This window comes from Megalobrama amblycephala, linkage group LG17 (genome assembly GCF_018812025.1).
Source record: "Megalobrama amblycephala isolate DHTTF-2021 linkage group LG17, ASM1881202v1, whole genome shotgun sequence".
Taxonomy (NCBI): Eukaryota; Metazoa; Chordata; class Actinopteri; order Cypriniformes; family Xenocyprididae; genus Megalobrama; species Megalobrama amblycephala.
Genome location: NC_063060.1, coordinates 3,533,395 through 3,555,269, shown reverse-complemented (window position 1 = coordinate 3,555,269; position 21,875 = coordinate 3,533,395). Strand labels below are relative to the sequence as shown.

Below are 21,875 nucleotides of genomic sequence, written 5' to 3'. Positions count from 1 at the left end.
CAAGATGTGCAGCGCAAATCTGCTATATACAATACCGCTGAAAAGTTTGGAAACATTCATGTTTTTGAAAGAAGTCTCTTTTACAGAAATACAGAAAAAATAGTAATATTGTGAAATATTATTATAATTTAAAATAATGTTTTTCTATTTTAATATACTTTAAAATATAATTTATTTCTGTGATTCAAAGCATAATTTTGAGCATCATTACTCCAGTCTTCAGTGTCACATGTTCCTTCAAAAATGTTGAATTATCAATGTTGGAAAAAAAGTTCAAAAGAACAGCATATATTCAAAACTGAAATATTTTCAAACAATAAAAATCTTTACTATCACCTTTTATCAATTTAACACATTTTTGCTGAATAAAAGTAGTAATTTCTTTCAAAAAAAAAAGAAAGAAAAAAATGACTGACCCCAAACTTTTAAAAGGTAGTGTATATTGTTACAAAAGATTTCTATTTTAAATTAATGCTGTTCTTTTTTTTTTTTTTTTTTTTTTTTTACTATTTATTCATCAAAAAATCCTGAAAATGTATCACAGTTTATAAAAAAAAATTAAACAGCACAACTGTTTTCAACATTGATAATAAATCAGCATATTAGAATGATTTCTGAACGGATCACTGAAGACTGGAGTAATGATGCTGAAAATTCAGCTTTGAATCACAGAAATAAATTATATTTTAAAGTATATTAAAATAGAAAACAGTTATTTTAATTTGTAATAATATTTCAAAATATTACTGTTTTTTTTTTTATCAAATAAATGCAGGCTTGATGAGCAGAAGAGACTTCTTTCAAAAACATTAAAAATAGTAATGTTTCCAAATTTTTGACCCATACTTTACATAACATTATAATGAGAACACAATAGATTGTTGTGAATCCTTTATGCGTTGTTACACAACGGGAGTAACACTTTCTGGATCGCATGTAACTTAATTCAAGTTCACCTGCATTTGCATTCTTTTGTGCAGATACAAGCTGTAATGTTACACTTTTGTTGTGTATCTAGGATATCTGATTACTCTAGGATGTGTCGTATAGAACAGACTTCACTCTTCAGCTTCACCTCATGCAGCTATTCCTTTTAATTGTTTCTTTTACGAAAACATTGATGCATGCATTATTGATAATCTAGTCATATTTTATAATACTTTGATTTTGACACATTTTTATGTCATATTTTTATTTGTCAACATTCATTTTCATAAGTGTTTTAATTAAAAAAAAATCATCATCACCATGATGGACACACCCCACCCCTGAGTACTCAAGTACTCGTTTTCGAGACCTATCAGTGCTGGAAATCAATTTTTTTACATAAATGCCCATCCATAAAACACAAAGATTATGGAACATTAATGTTTCTCACTGTCTCTTAAGCTGCTCCATGGATCTCTTCTCCTCCTCCAGACGAGCTCTCACAGCCTTCACGATGCTGGCCTGGAACAACTCGGCACCTCTGACAGACAGACAGATGACAAGACTCAACTATACTGTACTTACATTTACACTTATGACATACTACAAATGCTTACATTTATGTATCCGATGCAGATACAAAATTAAACCTCAAACAAAAACACGTCGTACCGAGATGCGAGAATCTGTCCGGCGCGGATGTCTGCGACCACATGCAGGAAGTAGTAGCTCATGAAGACACGTCTCTGCAGCAGGAGGAACGTAAAGCAGATACTGTCCCAGATGATCCCGGCCTCATCCTGCGGCAGCTCACATTTAGGTGAAGACGAGTCTTTAGGCAGGTCTGAAGACAGTTCTGAAAACACATATAAAGCCATTAGAGCAGTATTTCCAAACCAACAGTGCACATGTTGGACATCTCTCTTATACGACCCGTCCATTTCAGACCTTGGAGTCTCTACTAATGTCTACTAATGAGCCGATGAGTTGAATTGGCTGTGTTTGATTAGGAAGAGTTTGAAAATGTGTTTTAAACTGTTGGTGTGTCTCCAGGAAACACCGCATTAGAGATTTGAATTAAATGCTTACAAAGTATTTTTCATTGTTAGTTCATGTTAATTAATCTTAACAAAAGTGTTACTGCTGACTTCGAAGGCACACAAATAGGCGGCCTACTTTTGCAAAAGTTTGCAGGCAGTTTGTAGCAAGCTCGCAATATGTGATGTAGCAAAGGTTAGAAACCCAATATTTTGCCCAACTGCAACCCACACAATTGCTCCTGTTGTTCCTTACCTTGTAGACCTTTGTATTCTTTTATGGTGCAGGCGAGACTGAGCAGCTGAATTAACCAGCAGCTGTTCTTCACCAAAGATTTGATATAACCACACGCCAAAATCTGTGAAAACATACAACACCAGAAAAATGCACAACAATGCACTAATTCCACAGCAATTATAATTTGCAATACTCCTCTATTAATTTCTTGATTCACATATTTTCTCTGTTTAAGCATTTATTAGCCCCTCAAAAGATTAAAATAATTAATCACGATAAATCTCATGTTTTGGGTAGTTAACACGATTGCTTAAATATTAAATTTGCCTCTAAATATGTTTATTGCTTTCAAAAATGCAGTGCATTCAATTTTAAAGCATATAATTCCTTTTTATCAAAAGAATATAATAATATAATATAATATAATATATATATATACATATATATATATATATATATATATATATATATATATATATATATATATAATATAACAATAAATAAAGAAATAAGAAATAAAATAAAATATAAAATAAAGTAAATTAATTAATTAATTAACATTAAAAATGTGCTTTAGATGTCATCTATGGAGGGCCAAATTACTCTAAATAAAATATAAATTAATAATTAAATACATAATTAAATTACTAATAAAATATAAAATAATTTCACTTTTATTTGTTTGCACTCATTTTTAGCATTATTTTTGGATTGTTTTTTTATTTAAGCTTGTGCCATTTTCATTTTCAGGGTTACGGTTGTGATGGGAAGTCCAATTCCTTTTCGAAATCTGGTTCTTTCAGACTGTTCGTTTCATTGAACCAAATCACTAGTTTGTTTATTTACGTAATCATGCAATGACATCACATATGTGCAATTATTTTATTAAAGAACCCAATAATGATGTGAAATGTGGATGTTTGACACGTCTAAAGCATATAAAGTGAATAAATAGCACATTAAAATAGAAAATAAAATAGAATAAAATAAAATAAATAGTCTCATAATGTAATATGATGAGTCTGGCAGTCCTAGTATTTACGACACTATGGTTGAAAACAGAAAATGTATGCATTTCTATATAGTATCAGATTGCACTCACAGCAAAGACGTTCTTCATTGTGATGACGAAAAGGTTGTAAGCTATGAGGAAGTCCCAGTAACGGAGGATCTTCTTGATTGGCTTGAGTAAGAGATCGCCCCCAAAGAGCAGGAAGTAGAAACACGCCACTAGGTAACCCATGCAGAAGATGCTGATCCGAGTCGTGCCCGTGATGAAGATGATGGTCAGGACGAACCAGAACAGGTAGCTAAACATGATCACCTTCAGCATGTCCAGGTACGACCTGAAAGAAAGAAAGTAATGTTAACAGTAAAGTAATGTGTAAATGATGTTTGTCTGACTACTATGCGAGATTAGTGCATTCAGTAATATGCCAAAGGAGCTCATACTACAGTGGAAATCTGCATGCAGATTTGGGGTAATATTTATATGCTTTATGAAAGAATTATGTTCAGTGGAATAGAATAATGTTTTGGAAGGGCCACAGAGCCATAATACAGTTTGTAAACATTTATAAATGTCTCTAGATATTAAATTAGCAGAGGAGAATGAATTTTAACACAAAAAAAAAAAAAAAAAAACACAGGACACAGTTACTAAAAACATTATTTCATAAGATAATTATGAGAGGGGAATAAAATAAAAAAAAAATAAATAAATAAATAAAAAAAAAATAAATAAATAAAATAAAATAAAATAATAAATGCTTTAAATTTTAATAAATTTCTCCTAAGATAATCCGTTGACTGTGGCAATCAGAAAGTATTTTAATAGGGGGAAAAATTATGCTGTAATTTTAAGTGCTCTGTGGAAGTATGCAAACGGGGTTTTGGGAAAAATAAAAAATAATAAAATAAAAATAAAAAAAATAAAAAATAAAAAATTTTATTTTTAAAAATAAAAAATAAGATAAAATAAGATAAGATAAAATAAAATAAAATAAAATAATAAATGCTTTAAATTTTAATTAATTTCTCCTAAGATAATCCGTTGACTGTGGCAATCAGAAAGTATTTTAATAGGGGAAAAAATTATGCTGTAATTTTAAGTGCACTGTGGAAGTATGCAAACGGGGTTTTGGGGAAAAAAAAAATAAAAAAAATAAAAAAATAAAATAAAATAAAATAAAATAAAATAATGCTTTAAATTTTAATTATTTTCTCCTAAGATAATGTGCTGGCTGGCAATCAGAAAGTATTTTAATAGGGGAAAAAATGATGCTGTAATTTTAAGTGCACTGTGGAAGTAAAAAATAATAAAAAAGTGGGGAAAATAAAAAATAATAAAATAAAATAAAATAAAATAAAATAAAAAATAAATCCTTTAAATGTAATTAATGACTCCTAAGATAATGTGTTGACTGTGGAAATCCGAATTTCTTTCTGCATTATGGTTGAATAGAATTAAAATAAAATAGAACTAAAATAAAAAAATGTAAAACATAAAAAAACCATTGCGATAAGTTAATAAACTAGCAAACCAGAAAGTGAAAAGAAAAAAAAAAATGACACTTTAATTTTAAGTGCACTGTGGAAGCATGCAAATGGGATTGCAGCCATCATTTATTTAAATGAGATGATGTCACAACCGGTTATGCTTCATTTCCTATATAATATATCATATCATACATCCTGACAGCCATAATCATAATGAGCAGATCGATACCCTGAGCAATTCCTTCACATGTATATGGATGTGCTGCACACTAAAAGCTTGCACATGTCTTGGTGTGCACTTTAGACCCGCCACTCCAAAGGTTAAAGCACATCCTCCTGCTTCACGAGCTGTTTGTAGACACTGGATGTTGTGTTCAGCCACAGGCCTGTGCTAAGAGCTTTGATGAAAAGCTGAGATGTTGTGATATGGACCTGCATTGATGGACCACAACAAGAAGATGCTTCCTCCACTAAAATCAATCACCTTGTAGAAAAAAGATCAGTCCATACTTAAAAGCTACTTATTGGGTTAGAGCTCAGACAGAGAGAGCCTGTGATGGTGCGTTATGGATTTTTCCCTTCCCTGAAATATGATCCATGGAAATTCTTGGAAAGTGAGAGAAAGAGTGACTGACAAGCAAAGACCTGAATAAACTGCTATCATTCATCTATCTATCTATCTATCTATCTATCTATCTATCTATCTATCTATCTATCTATCTATCTATCTATCTATCTATCTATCTATCTATCTATCTATCTATCTATCTATCTATCTATCTATCTATCTATCCATCCAGCCATCCAGCCATCCATCATCCAGCCATCCATCCATCCATCATCCATCCATCGTTCTATCTATTCATCAGAAAGAGAACATTTTAATGTGCCAAGTTGTATTTGATATTCATATTCAAAAGCCAAAAACACTCAGATAACCCAACTCATTATATAATAATAATAATAAAGTTCAAAACTAATTTAATATGTAATACTAATTAATACTAATAATATAATAATGATAATAATAAAAAAGAATACAGTTTGAAACACTAACTAAATTTAATATATAATAGTAATACATAATATCAGTATGAAAAAATAATAAAGATATAGTTTGAAAGTAATGAATATATAATATTTATTATTATTATTATTAATAATTAAAATTATAATATAATTTTTTTTATTATAAAAAAATTATTATACATAATTTAATATATAATAATAATACATAATATTAATACATAAAAATAATAAAGATATAGTTTGAAAGTAACAAATTTAATATATAATATTAATCATTGTTATTATTAATAATAATTAGTGCTGTCAAACGATTAATCACATCCAAAAAGTTTGTTTACATAATATATGTGTGTGTACTGTGTATATTTATTGTCTATATATAAATATACACACACATACATGTATTTAAAAAATATTTACATGTATATTTATATATTATATAAAAATATTGTATATATAAATATAATATATTTTTGTTAATTATATACATGCATGTGTGTGTATTTATATAGACATAATAAATATACACAGTACACACAGACATATATTATGTAAACACAAACTTTTATTTCGGATGCGATTAATCGTTTGACAGCACTAATAATAATACTATTAATCATCACCAGCATTGTTATCGGTAATGTAGGGAAAATATTCAAAGCAATGCAAACCTCTCTGCTATATAATTACATATCTATTTTATGTTGTGGCATATAAAACTCATATTTTTTCTAAAATAAACTGTACAGATAATGGTATAAGTACAGTTTTTAAGTATGCATATGTGCACTGCATGCTCTTTGAGTTACTGTGATATTACCCATAACCCTTAGTAGTTTGCAACAATTCTCTGATAATATATTAGAAAAGCAGTGAAATGCATTAAGGTTGTATGTTGTGCGTATTGCAGTGCATACTGTACCTGCAGTGAATGAAGTCCGGTACTGGATTGTGAATACTGAACGATGCAGCGTCCAGGTCTCGGCAGATCTCCACGTTATCTCCAGCCATCAGGCGAACGGCCGCTTTGTTTTCTTCATCAAACACCTGTCTCTGCAGCGACGCACACAGCAGCAGCATGAAATCATCTACATCAGAGAGACAGAGGAGAGAGAAGACAAATTTAAGGGTGGATATGGAGGACAACGAGGTTGATGGTATTTTTGCATGTCTACTGACCGCCGATACTTTATTTATTTATTTCTTTTACATTTATTTCTTAGGTTTTGTCTGTCAGAGACTGCAAACACTGTGATTTGCTGCGGTCTGTTATTGCGGTATTATCGAAATAGAAATGTGGGTCAGAATAACTTGGACCAAAACGGACCATATCTTACACCGCCGGTCAAAAGTCTGACCCTGCGAGTCTAGGAGAATTGATTTAGATTGACCGCTGTTTCATTTTTACATGTCCTTCTAGGAAGCAAAACACAACGGCGAAACCTCAAATGTTAAAAGGCAACACACATAAACATTAAAGGTGCAATATGTAAGAATTTTGCAGTAAAATATCCAAAAAGCACTAGGCCAGTGTTAAATATTTTGTTCACTTGAATACTTACAACATCCCAAATGTTTGCAACTATTTGTAAATCGTGAGAAAATTGCAATTTTAACCAAGGCTCCGGGACGTGTGAGGAGTCGCCTGTCAATTGCGTCATACCCGCGTTACCCTCAGTTTCCGGTTTTATTTTGTAGAAACCATGGAAACACCGAAGACGCTTTAATATTTACACGTTTTAATAGACAAGGGAAGAACTGTTTTGATATATTTATAGACAGAAATCTATTATTATAGCTGTTATATCAACACGTTTAGTCTTATTGTTTAATTTTCTTGATTTTTTGCAAGTCCCATGCTTTACCATGCCTCAGAGAAAAACACAATTTTGTGAAGTAGCTAACATAGCATAATCAGATGCAGCTTTATTTTTAGTAACAGTAATACATTTTCTGCATCATACAATACGTTTTAAAATTAATTGCATGCCATTTATCAACACAAGCCAAAAAAATCGATCTATCTTACTGCAGTGTGTAACAGTGTCTCACAGCAGCCACCGAGCGAACGGACAGAGTAAAGTTATAACATAATTTTCAACACTCAAATGTATCTAATATGATAAACAGAGCTGAGTTACCTTATACTCATGACCAAAAAAAACGGAAGCGGCGCAGGCGACTGTGACATAATAAAAGTCCTGCTGCTCGTGAGGCGTGTGTTGTGCAATCGCTCCAGTGTCCTCGTTCAGCTCCACAACACTCGCTCCTGCTCTTCTTCATACTACAGCAGGGATTCCCAAAGTGTGGTGCGCGCACCCCCAGGGGTACGCGAGCTGCCACCAGGCAAAAATGTAATGGCGGTCTGTTTTTTTAAGTGGGATTTTCCATACAATAAAAAAAACATGAACAGTAAACATTTCCTTTGTAATCGCTTTTATTTTAAATAAAAACTATAATTTATTAGTTTTTGATATAAACGTAGAAGAAGACAGCTGCTGTCTTCTTCTACGCACTGCTCTTCTTTTATGCACTGCAGGCTAGGCTATATGCGTGCCAACTCGTTTCATTCATAGCCTATTGCTGCAATGTTTCTTTTACACGGCTGAAAATAACGGTGCTTTCTGTTACTGACTACGTTTACATGGACAGCAGTAATCTAATTACTGACCTTATTCTGAATAAGACAATATTATGATTAAGGTGTTTACATGAGTTGCTTTTAGAATATTCCATTCATGTTCCCATTTTACATGTTATAGAACATAGATTGATTAATGGCAAACGTCATTACGTCCCCACGGCACGCCGTCCGACGTTCTCTACAGAATTTCACGTATCATCACCACACAGTTCGTGCCATATACAGTTTTAGGGTGTTTTCATTTTTAATCTTACGAAAGCTTCAAGTGCAGTTAATTATTTGACATGCAATACGTGCAAATATATATACGGAGCCCGCACATGACATGCAAGAATAAATAAATAAATTGTGTGCATGATTTACTAATTCGTTCCCTCGATTTATACCTACATAAAGGGAACAAATTAGTAAATCGTTCGCACGATTTAGCCCAGGCTACTATTTATTTTCTCTCTCATGTGTGGGGCTCTGTAAATAGACAACGGTGGATACAAATTCTCCAGCAAGAGGCCTCCTGTACTTTAATTCGGCAACTTTTATTCAAGCCACCGCGACAAACTCAGAGGTACTGGATGAGAGATGAGGTGAGAGGAATTTGATTTGTGGCTTCTTGCTTGATGCTTGCTCTCTTGTTTGCCGTCAAAACAGTTGACCACTGCCTTGTGTGTATTATGTGTCATGTGGCAAAATGTGGCGAAAACTCCCACATGACGTTAATAGTGTGATTAAGGTGTGTACATGTCTACAATGCACTCCAATAATGCGACTAAAATAGGAATATTCCACCTGTCTTAATTCAATTTGTGTTTACTTCGAGTATGACTCGGATTAAGGTAATAAAACATCGCTGTTTACATGGTCCTTTCTTAATCAGAGTATTGTCTTAATCGTATTAATATCGGATTACTGCTGTCCATGTAAACGTAGTCACTGAGCCTGTGTCTGTCACTCGTCCTCTTAAAAGTGGAAGCTTGTGCGTAGCTTTGTTGCATTATATTGAAACTTTGTTGATGTTGTTATTGTCATGCGTGTTCTGGTTATTTGCGCATGATTAAACATGAGTCTTTATATGGCGATAAAACAAAGCTTTGTTACGTTTTTTTTTTTTTTTTTTGAAGTGGGGATTGGGGGTGCGCCAACCCGGTTGGGACATAGAAGGGGGTGCGCAGGAAAAAAAGTTTGGGAACTGCTGTACTACAGTAACGTTAATAATCACATCCATGAACATGATTTCTTCCCAAATCCTATCCATATTCTTATGCATTGTCCGTTGAGGTGAAGACCGCATGTCCCAAGATTCCGCGATCAAACTTGGCGTCATCAAGCTACGCCTTTGTTTTGAATAGGCCTCTAGCGACCTCTAGCGGAAAGAAAATCTTACATATTGCAACTTTAATGCTGAATATTTTTGAGGCAGAACTCACAGGTGAGGAACATGGAGTTAGGTTGAGTGTGGAAATCAGGGAGGTAAAGCCATTTAATGACATTAGAATCCGTTGTGCTGCTGGGAAACCTCCAGGGATAATCTAGAAAGACACAGAAAAGTTTAAGAATTACACATCACTGGAAACAGATAACACAAGGAAAAAATAACTAAAACTCATATAAACACATTGAAGAGAAAGAGGAAGACATTTCTCAGCTGGATAAAGCAGACCAGAGTCTCACTAGTAAAGTTTTGATGGATGAAGACTGCAATCAAGGTAAAGACGATTGCGGTGACTTACAGTAATCATACAGTAAGCACACATGAGTCTGTTATATTGATGTGGAAACAAACCATGTATGTGCACTCTCAACGCACTCATCGCACATTGTATTTATGTCATGATAAGTGAGCGATTAACTGCAATTAATTGCCAAAAAGTGTGAGATTAATCACGATTAAACATTTTAATCTACTGACAGCCCTAATAAAAACGTTATTTTATCATGCTGATTCTATGTTAGCTGAGTAGGCTGATATTCACTGTTTTTCAGGATGCTTCAGCAGTACAAGACAGTTACAGGATCAATATCAAACTGAATTGGAATATGTGCTTAATCCCAAAATGCTGCAGCAAAACTCTTACTGTATATAACTGGGGTTAGGGTCCTATAAACTAAGAAGCTGTTAAATAAACATGTTTGAAAAGGCGTACAGCAACACACCTTTACAAGCAGCCGGTGGGATTCCAATGCAAATGAAATACTGGAAGGTCATCATACAGGCCAGGAAGCAGCAGTATTTGGGCCATATCTCTGCGATGGCTTTCCTCCGACGTCTGTACATCACCACAGCCAGAGCAAACCCGTGCAGCATGGAGTAGAAATCCATCCGCTGACCCATTACATTGATCACCAACAGGAAACACACCTGATACATTCAGAGAATAAATGGAGGAGTGTAGATTGAGAAACATCCATCAAATAACTGACAGACAGACAGACAGAATGATAGCCATAATATATAGATATAATGATAGATAGAATGACAGAAAGACAGACAGAACGAACGAACGATAGATAGACAGACAGACAGAATGATAGACAGAACAATATATGGAATGACAGACAGAACAAACGACAGACAGACCGAATGATAGACAGACAAGCAGGCTGAACGATAGATAGATAGATAGATAGATAGATAGATAGATAGATAGATAGATAGATAGATAGATAGATATGACAGACTGAAAGAACAACAATAGTCAGACAGACAGACAGAACGAAAGACAGACAGAACAAATGAAAGCCAGACAGAACAAATGAATGACAAACAACAAACGAAAGTCAGACAGAACGAACAAGCGAACGACAAACAACAAACGAAAGTCAGACAGAACGAACAAACGAACGACAAACAACAAACGAATGTCAGACAGAAAAAACAAACGAATGACAAACAACAAACGAAAATCAGACAGAACCAACAAACGAATGACAAACAACAAACGAAAGTCAGACAGAACCAACAAGCGAACGACAAACAAACGAAAGTCAGACAGAACGAACAAACGAACGACAAACAACAAACGAAAGTCAGACAGAACGAACAAGCGAACGACAAACAACAAACGAAAGTCAGACAGAACGAACAAACGAACGACAAACAACAAACGAAAGTCAGACAGAACGAACAAACAAACGACAAACAACAAGCGAAAGTCAGACAGAACGAACAAACGAACGACAAACAACAAACGAAAGTAAGACAGAACCAACAAACGAACGACAGAACAAACGACACAGACAGAATGACAGAATGAATGACAGAAAGAACGAATAACAGACATAGAGACAAACAATACGAACAACAGACAGAACAAACGACAGAGACTGACAGACAGACAGATATGTACCTCTAAACCAAACTTGTAGAAGAAATAATTTATGAAGTATTTGACACAATTGATGATTCCATTGTCGAGATGTTGTCGGGTGATGTCGTGAAAGATAGTTCGAGAGGGAGGAGGAGAAAGTTTGTTTCTCAAACGGAAAAACTCCTGATGTCTGTAAATGGTGACCTCGAATGCCAAGATGGCCAACATCAACAAGTTATTCTGGGAAAGAAGAAAAGATGGTGATTAATGATTTGTGTGATTTTCTAGCAATAAACAGAGATTGTAAACTGTAATAAAATTAAATACTCCATAATGGGTAACATGATTGTACATTTAGTCTAAAATGAAGTTAGTGCTCAGTAGGAACCATATGTTGTTTTAAAGTCATATTTCTTGAAAATGTTGTTTGATCGTGTGTCTCCTCACCCTCAGGTAAACCAGTAAGGCTTCAGGTTTAGACTTCTCCAGGCCGACCCATTTGGCAGGATCTATAGGACCCTTGTACAGTAGGGACTGATTCATGTATTTCTTTTTCTCCTCTGTGTAGTTGTGGGGCTACAGAGAGCACATTCACATGATTAAACACACGAAACAGCAAATCTACTCCTCCACTAAAGAGAAACTCAATTTGGATGGGATTTAAATGACAAGTATTTTATATTAATGACTTTATCTGAAACCAAATCCCAACTGAATAGTGACAAATACATTTGATGAGTTAAAGAAACCCACCATAGTACAATTGATTGAGTAGTTTGAGGGTTTGATGGTCTCTAGCTGGTAAAACATCTTGCAGACGATGATAACACACGTCCATACGGTGCAGACGCTAGATGCAAGAACTCGATACTGCTTATATGGCAGCGCAAACGCCCATGAGATCAAAAACACATAGTTCAGCAGAGAGACCTACAACAGACACACGAGAAACAGAAACACCTTCAGATTACTGTATGATATTCATGTTTGCGTTTAGAAGAGTAGGCAGTGCTTCTACCTCTTTGATGGACAGCAGGATGATGTAGGTGGAGACGATCTTGATGATGTGCATCTCGAGCAGCCACCAGATGAAGAGCTTCAGCTTATGGAAGTACTCCAGGAACTTGAGGAACAGGACTGTGAGCCGGTCCAACACCAAGTGCCATTTATTCTTGAGGTCTGTAACAGAAATGAGGAGAAATCGGACTTGTTTACGTCATGAACAATGTAAGGCAGTTTAAACCAGATTAGAGCGTACTTAAAGAATAAAGTCAAATAAAATACTTGAACTAACACTGACCAAATCTGAGAGAGAATACTGATAAAACGAGAGTAACTTTAATGCTGCCTTCAAGTGCAAATGGAGCGGCATTTAATAGACAGAGCCGTAGTTCACTGATAAGCCACGCAATATCGCGTTCATATCGCAGATGAATCGCCTTCGATAATGAACGCGATATTGCGTGGCTTGACAGTGAACTATGGCTCTGTCTATTAAATGCCGCTCCATTTGAAAGCAGGTGATGGCGATTTAGCGGTAATCAGGGAACCGGCTTTACTGACGAAATGCGCGTGACAATCTCATGCGATATATCGTGCAGCCCTATTTTAATCCTTTAACTGCTTTTACAAAGCTGTACTACACATTTTTTGTTTGGAGTGTGTGTGTGTGCGTGTGTGTGTGTGTGTGTGCTTGTGTGTGTATGTTTGTGACATATCAGGACACAAATGTGTATAATGACATGGGTATGACATAGGTATTCCAAGGAGAGGGTGCTTATGAGGACATTCCCCCATGTCTCCATTTTTCAAAAGGCTTATAAATCATACAGAATTAGATTTTTTGAGAAAATAAAAATGTGCAGTTTCCCGTGATGGGTAGGTTTAGGGGTAGGGTTGATGTAGGGCGATAAAAAAAATACGGTTTGTACAGTATAAAAACCATTACGCCTATGGAATGACCCCATAAAATAAAATAAAATAAAATAAAATAAATAAAGGCACCATATGGAACATGGAAAATATCCAAAAAAAAAAAAAAAAAACTGTGAGATGCCATTATTCTACTCACCCTTCAACCAATGAACATTAAAAGGACATTTAAAAGTGTAAAAGCATCAACAAGGTACTTTCAACAGATCATGAAAAAGTGCGATTCTTTCCACAGCAATAACAGACGGGTTAAATATAACTATAGTGATATATATCTGTATTATGTAATATATGTTCCTTAATAAAAAATGTTCATGTACTTCAGCATTGCGTGACACTATTTCAAAGTGATTTCCATCATTTTTACAGATAATAAATTGTATTCTGTGAAAACAGACCTGGAAAGAGACGTGAGGCTTTGAGGAGAAAAACAAGCATGCATTCCAGTGAATTGTTAATGGGATATATCATAAATTATATTCGAGAGAACAGACCACAAATGTGCACTATATGTTGTCCTTTTTCATACTATTACATCAGTATGCAAAGGGAACAAAAGAAAATAATCACAACGATAGAAAGCAGCGAGCTTTTTTACAAAGAGCTCTTGCCATAGATATTCTGGTTATGACATGTTACGTTAAAATACCAAGCGTTATGTTATTCTCATGATGTCCACAGCAAGATGAAATCCATATAGCACCATCTAAGAAGTGTACAGAAGTGTGTAGAAAAGAAAATAAGCTGTAATGAATTGACTAGACTAGACTACCCAATAACAGACTAGAGAGCAGTACCTGAGCTCTGTTCTGATGGCAGTTCTGGATCTGTGGCGGCACTGATCTGCTGAATATCCTCCTGACTGGACAGATGAGTTGAATGGATGGATAAAGACTCTTTCTTCTTCTCCTCTTCCACACAGTCCACGACCAGCACCTCATTCATGGACTCTTTCTCCTTCTCCTCCTTCAGCAGTGGCTCTGGAGACGTGCTCATCATCGTCAGATCGGCCAGACTCCCATCTGGATGAACCAGTCTGGAGATCAGGAATAATTTCATTACAAGAGAAAGACACAAACTGTCTCACCTATTTATACGTGTGACATATGAGTGATTCTTTAATTAGAGGCACTTTTGACTTCCTGAAAGCTTTAAAAAATGAAACTTTTTAAAATTCTGCATCATCCAAGTTAAAAAATTTATCATATGTCCTGAAAATAAAGATCTGATTAAAGCCTTCCTCAATCTAGATTTTCATTTTTTTCACTTTGACAAAATAGTTGGATTTGCAGGCTAATACAACAAGTTTGCTTTTTATCTTTAAAAATTCTGAAATACTAACCAGTTTGGTCATGATACCAGGTGAAGATTAATAAAATGAATCATTTCTGCTTTTCAAACTACAGTATCTGCTTCTCATTTCCATCATTAACCAAGCATAAACTCTTTTTTTTAAATGTAATTGTTTTTTAAAATGCTTGGCAAGACAGTAAATGACTATTTACTAGTGATTATATGATAAATTATTTATTATGATAAATTATTATGAAAACAAATTGTACTGAAATATCCCATTTATTTATTTGTTCGTTAATTCATTCATTCATTCATTCATTCATTCATTCATTTGTTAGTTCTTCAGAAAATGTGCAAAAATATGTCCTGATTTTTCTTGTGAGAAACTGTAATGTCTGATTATGGAACAGGAACCAACTAAACAAATTCTGGCAAAATAAACATTTTGACACTCATAAAAATAAATAAATAAATAGAGGACCTCAGTGAAACTAGAATTAATTATAAATATTGTTTTATTATTTTTCTTTAAATCATTTTGTCTTTAAATTCATCCCAGCAGTCAGAAAAGTTCCTCTAATTGATGAATCACCCATACTTTCTCTAAACTTAGATCACATGCTGATCAAGTTAGCTTAGTTTGTGTTATAAAAAAGATTCCAGTTAATTAAATGTTAGTGCCTTCTAAACGGCATAAACCTTGGATTCCACAGGCAGGGTTTGGGTGGAAATTATGGATGCCGTGTGCATTAGATCCGTAAGGAACAAGCTGGATTGCATTACAGTGTCAGGGCCTTTGTTTAAAGAAGCAATGCATGTGTCTGCCATACATGAATCATGTGACCATAAAACCAAACAAAAACAAACAAATATTTCAGCAGTCAGACTTTAGAGCCTTTTCCAAATGGTCTTGCTGCACTGAAGGGTTTAAACGCTTGCATGATGAGGTTTCATGTCAAATCTTTACCTTGTTTATACCACACTTACTTGCTCTGAGAAGATATTTTTTGCTTGAGGCTGTTGAAGTAATTTACAAAATGGAAATATACGAAATCAAAGCAAGAAAAGTTTAGAACAGTCAACACTCAACTTTACTATACGATAGAGAAAGAGGGACAGATTTTGAGATGGTTTGAAGAAGAGAGGCCCGTGCATTTCAGAGACATGCTGAGGAGATGTTAGAGTTGGAGACTGTCATGGGTGAGCAGGACTAATCGTCAGGATATAAAGCTGACGTCAAGGGGCTCAGTAGGACTTTCTGGGATGCATTTTAGCAGGCAGAGGTTTAAAGTCAACATGAAACCAAAACCGTCCCTATTTAGCATTTTAACACGTTCCTGGTCATAAATGTCATTCAAAAACAAACTAACAAAAATACTATAATAACCTTACACGTCTCTGAAACGACTCTCCTTATAGGCCACTAGGGATGCACCGAGACAAAACTTCTGCGCCAGTAACTATTGTTCTGCCGATAACTATCGTTTTTTGCAGTGTATGACTATACATCAATTTTTAAGGAAAAAAATATCTCCCAACAAATGCTGTATAGAGAATTCTCTCATTTGGTACATTACTATAATATATTTAATAAAGCTATTATTGTTACAGTCTGTCTAGTTTCTGTTTCAGTTTATGGACTCTCAGTTTGTTTTCATTGATCACATGTTCTGTTTCCTGCCATCATCATTAGTTCATTTGCATCACCTGTGTCTCATTAATTAACCCTGTTATGTTTGCTATTTAGTTCCTCCTGTTCACTCAGTCTTTGTCCGTTCACCATTTGACTATGTTGTGTTGCACCTCTCTGCCTGTTCTCCTGTGGATTATTGTATTAAACTGATATTTGGATATATTCTCCTCGTCTGTGTTACCTTCCTGCAACCAGTTGTAACAATTATATTCAACTGCTATTTATTTTCAGATATAATACTCATACTCTTAAGTTATATACATTTCAGTGGCACATAAGTTAGGTTTCACAAATTCATTATGACAGGTTTATTTAAAATTGCATAATTAACCATAATTAAATTTATTTCTAGTGTTTATTTATAGATACAGTACGTTTGGATTATGTATGTGCGTAATGTCGTTAAGTTTAGTGTGTGTTGCTATCTGTTTCTCTGTATTCGTCTGAGTAATTTGGATTAAAAGACTGTTTTCTTTGTTAATTCATCTTTGTGAGTATTCTTGGGCAACGTTCCATAACAGAAGACATAACCAATAACAGTGTTTATTTTGCGACATTTTCTTTTCGTTCTTTTTTTCCCTCCATCGCTATGGACCTTCCTGCAGTCCGCTCCCTGGAAATTCACACCAGGGAATTTATCAAACTGGTGAACCTGACACACTACCCAGACCACTCGCTCTGTGTGTTTTACATCTCGAGCCTTAGAGAGCGGTCCTGTGTAAACCTGCCAGGGAGCGGTCCTCAACAAGATTTTGTTGCATGTTTGGAGTAGGTGCTAGTAAACAACAACTCTGCATTCACCATCGGCCTCGCAGAGCCTACCAGCACCTCTCCACCTACCCCAGTGCCCAGTCAGCCAACACCCAGCCAGTCAGCTTGAATCCACCACAGAACCCTATGCCTGCCATGGAGAAAGAGCCAGTGAGCCCTGCTGAGCCGGGTTCCACTCTGGAGCCTGAGCACAATATAATGTCTGGCCAGGTCCGTGAGTCGGCAACAATGCCTGTCGCTGAAAGAGTACTTATGGTGTTTGAGGGCATGAATGGATGCCCCGCCCATACTCCCGCCACTGCATGTAAGGTGAATATGGACTATGGGGACTTTTTAGAGGAGGACTTAAAGGTCCCGTTCTTCGTGATCCCATGTTTCAAACTTTAGTTAGTGTGTAATGTTGTTGTTAGAGTATAAATAAAATCTGTAAAATTTTAAAGCTCAAAGTTCAATGCCAAGCGAGATATTTCATTTAACAGAAGTCGCCTACATCGAACGGCCAGTTTGGACTACATCCCTCTACTTCCTTCTTTAATGACGTCACTAAAACAGTTTTTTGACTAACCTCCACCCACAGGAATACACAAAAAAGGGGTCGTGGTCTTGTTGCGCTCCCACGGAGAAGAGCAAGAGTTGCGTTTGTAGAGTGTGTTTGTCGCCATGTCGTCGAAGCGCTGTTATTTTCATCCCGCAGTCCAATCACCTTTGTTTGGCCTTCCCAGGGACGCTGTACTTAACTCGGTTCCCGAAAATTATAATCCACATGTAAAACTATGTGCAGCACATTTTGCTGAGGACAGCTTCCTCAATCTCAATCAGTTTAATGCCGGATTCGCACAAAGATTATTCTTGAAAGATGGAGCAGAAGCTGCTGTCGAATCACAACACAGGAACCGCTGGCACAATCAGAACTCGTTACGTATTTCTGAAGGAGGGACTTCATAGAACAAGGAAGTCATCAGCCCGTTTTTATGACAGTGGAAACAGCGGTATACAGATAAGTAAATTATGTGAAAAATACTGTGTTTTTTTACACGCGAAACATGAACACATGTTATATTGCACACTATCAAAAAACACGAAAAAAACTTTAATAGACTGGTTTATGGAATCAAAGCTTCAAAAATCCCTGTATCTCCAGTACACGATCGCCAACCCCCTTTATCTCCAGCGCCTTCAGTATTTGAGTATTGCCCACCCCAGCCTCCCTCCCACCTCCTCTATCTAACCTGAATATTTAATCAGCCCTTACTCCTCTGGTCCCTGTCTGCCCCTCAGCACATCTTCAGTTGTTTCCCAGCAGGACTGCTGATTCCCCTTGGGTCTTCCAGTCCCCAGCATCACCTTGAAGTGAGGATCCCCTGTCTATGCCACCAGCCACGGAGCCCCAGACTCCACCTCGGCCCTCTGACTCATCGGCTCCACCTTGAGTCAATGCTCCCACAGCTCCACCATGGCTTGTCATCCCACCAGCTCTGCCTTGGTCAGACATTACTCTGGTTCCACCTCAGGATTACTGGTTGCCGGCTGCACCTCTGCCTTCTCTCCAGCTCCATCATTGTCCTTAGTCACACTGGCTCTACAGCGGTCTTCCGGATCCCCATCTCCACCTCGTTCCAATGAGCCGTCAGCTCCGCCTTGGCCCCCCGGACCTTCGGTGTCACCCTGGATCCGTGTCTCCTCGGCTCCGTCTGGGTCTCCATCATGGCTGGCTTTGTCTCAGGAGTTCGTACCCCTGGTTAAATTGTCCAAGTTTCCACCATGGCCCTTCCCTCCCACGACTCCACCCTGGAACTGCATGCTGACTGTGGTCTGGGTATACATCTGGCTTCTCCTGCTCCTTGCTTTCCCCTGGCTCCTCCCACCATCCACTCCCCCATGGACTTATTCTTTGGACTTAGTTTTGTTTTGCCCCTCTTCTGTTCCTTGCCCTCCTCCAGAAAACCCTCCCTCCTCTGTGTGGTGCAAGGATATGCCTTTCCAGAGGGGGGCATACTGTCAGGAGTATGCTTTTTTGTTCCTGTCTTGACCTAATGTCTAGTCTGCGTTAGTTTAATTTAGTTCATCTGTTGTCAATTAATTAGCTTATTATTATTCGTCATTTGGTTTATTATTTATAGTTCTCTGTTTCCTAAGTTCAATGTCCTGTCTTAACATCGTGTTTAGTGACTGTTGCTACGTGTTTCTTGTTATTTCCTGAGTAATATGGATTAAAAGACTGTTCTCTTTGTTAATTTGTCTTTGTGAGTATTCTTGGGCAATGTCCCACGACAATAAAAAAGATTACAGCAATAAAAGCAAATAATGCTATATTTACATGGAAATAAAATAAACAATTCTTTTTTTTTTTTTTTTTTTTTTTTTTGTCAGCGATTATTCATTTTAATTGGAAATACATCTGACTACAAAAATAAAATGGGGTTTGAATAAAGTTTCATGTTGACTTGTAACATTTAAAGCAAACATTAAAGTTCTAGACAGGAAATCAAGTCAGTGACAAAAACCCATCATACATTTTTTTTTACATTTTTTGATGTATCCAGGAATCTGGATTAAAGAAAAAGTGACATCAAGTGAGAAAAGAGTGTACTGACAGACAGGAGTGGTAAGAAGAATGAAGGATTGTGGGAAAATGGGGAAAAGGTGAGAGGTGAACATTCGTTGTGGTTTCCATAAATGCCAGAGAGAGAAAATCAGTCACCCACCTATCCACGATCAGATAGATACGACCACTGACTTTAGTATAGCTGTGATGTGAGGGATGGCAGGGGAAAGATGTGAGCAGATGATTGGTTAAAATAAGAAGTGGATTTACATGAAGTAAGATGATTAGCAGAGTTTGTCTGCACAAGGTTTAAAGTGCTCCAGATTCAACAGAGGAATAGCCATCATTAAGTAGATAGTAAGAAATAAGGAAATAAAGCATGAGGACGAAACAAAGTGAAGTTCAACAAGACAATGAAGCAAACACTCTGCAAACCTTTAGCAGAAGTGAAATACTACTACTAGGGATGCTGCATTAATTGCGTTAATTTTCTGTTTAGAATTAATTATAAAAGCAATGCACCACGAGAGATAATGTTCAATAAACAATTATAATTATCATGATTATAATGAAGATCATGATGATAATTTTATTATTATTATTATTATTATTATAATAATTATTATTATTATTATTCACAACAACCTTATTTTTAATAATAATAATAATAATAATAATAATTAATATTATTATCATTATTATCATTATTTTTATTATATTCTTATTTTATTCATTTGATATGTGGATGGGTATGCATTTTTGTGTTATGATTTTAAGTGTGGCTCCTCTAATCAGATTTTAGATATTATGATACATGCCCTCACCTAAATGACATCACACATCCTGTTATCATCAGCTGTAAATAGCGAGGACCTCAATCTGCGCAAAGAAAGTGCGCTGCCGTCATCTCTCACCTGTAAATGGTGCTCTCCTCTTTGCTGATCACTGCTTTGAGATCCGTGAGCTGCAGGAAAGGTTCGTGGAAGTAATGCAGGTGCAGGATGCACACCAGCAGGAAGGACGTGGGGATGAAGATACGGGTGAACAAGTCAGCGACGGTAAACTTCTCCAGACCGATATCCTTCAATCTGCATAGAGACAGAAGAGAGTGGGAGATAATGCTGCTTAAAGAGGACCTAGTGTGCTTTGTTACATGTTCAAGTGTGTAATGTTGCTGTTTAAGCATGAAAAAGCTCTGCAAAGTTACAAAGCACAAAGTCTCTCCAGCAGGAGTGATTCTCTATATCAGTGTCACTGTTTCTGAACTCCCTGAAGCGCCTCCATTGTAGTCTTGAGTTTTCTTTGGGAACGAACCATGTCACAATATTCCTCATTTAAATAATTCCCGCCCAAGGCATACACAGAATAAAGAGGCAGGGCCTGGTTGAGTTAGTTAATAGTGTGTTGAAACTGGCGGTTATGCTAAGGGGCTGGGCATTTCCCAAACACGCTCAAAGCGCTTGACCAATGTAACTGAAGAACTGGAAGAGAGGGTGACACTCTGAGAAAACAAAGAAAATTAACAATGGAACTCTCTCTTGCGAAATTTAGCATCCCTATCCGAGACGCAATCACACTGAGTTGATCATCTCAGTATTGTCCCAATTTACATCTTATTTCCTTCACCCATCTCTCACATCTCACATGTTGAAATGACCTGAAATTCACCCAAAATCTATATGGTTTAATGTGAACAATTATCACACAATTGCTATACATGTTTGGTACCATTTGAAATGTAGTGCGACTGGTACAATGGTCTCAAGTAAATCAGAAGGTAATAAAGGTTTTTAGAATTTAGAGTTTTTTTTGCTTTCTGTGGTAGGTGTGCCCCCTTTTCAGGGTATTTCATGCAAATGGCTTTCTGTCCCTAAAAAGGTGTAAACTACCCAGTCTGGGACCCTGATTAATGCAAATTCCCATTGTGAACTCATGTTTCCATTTTTAAGAAATTTCTGT

The 21,875-nt window shown here is 36.1% G+C and overlaps 1 protein-coding gene across 8 annotated transcripts in view; it reads right to left on the bottom strand.

Moving 5' to 3' along the window:
• LOC125250405 (piezo-type mechanosensitive ion channel component 2) overlaps positions 1-21,875 on the bottom strand; it is a 131,918-nt gene that overhangs the window by 42,855 nt on the left and 67,188 nt on the right. For all 8 annotated transcript variants that reach the window (XM_048162970.1, XM_048162965.1, XM_048162964.1 and 5 more), the window contains 13 exons: positions 20,831-21,004; positions 14,409-14,647; positions 12,698-12,858; positions 12,433-12,609; positions 12,127-12,255; positions 11,719-11,919; positions 10,526-10,730; positions 9,799-9,900; positions 6,653-6,818; positions 3,305-3,548; positions 2,221-2,323; positions 1,600-1,783; positions 1,379-1,468 (listed from right to left, as the gene is read on the bottom strand). In XM_048162970.1, the coding sequence (XP_048018927.1) occupies positions 1,379-1,468; positions 1,600-1,783; positions 2,221-2,323; positions 3,305-3,548; positions 6,653-6,818; positions 9,799-9,900; positions 10,526-10,730; positions 11,719-11,919; positions 12,127-12,255; positions 12,433-12,609; positions 12,698-12,858; positions 14,409-14,647; positions 20,831-21,004 (2,175 nt within the window). The remainder of the gene's footprint in view (positions 1-1,378; positions 1,469-1,599; positions 1,784-2,220; positions 2,324-3,304; positions 3,549-6,652; positions 6,819-9,798; positions 9,901-10,525; positions 10,731-11,718; positions 11,920-12,126; positions 12,256-12,432; positions 12,610-12,697; positions 12,859-14,408; positions 14,648-20,830; positions 21,005-21,875) is intronic.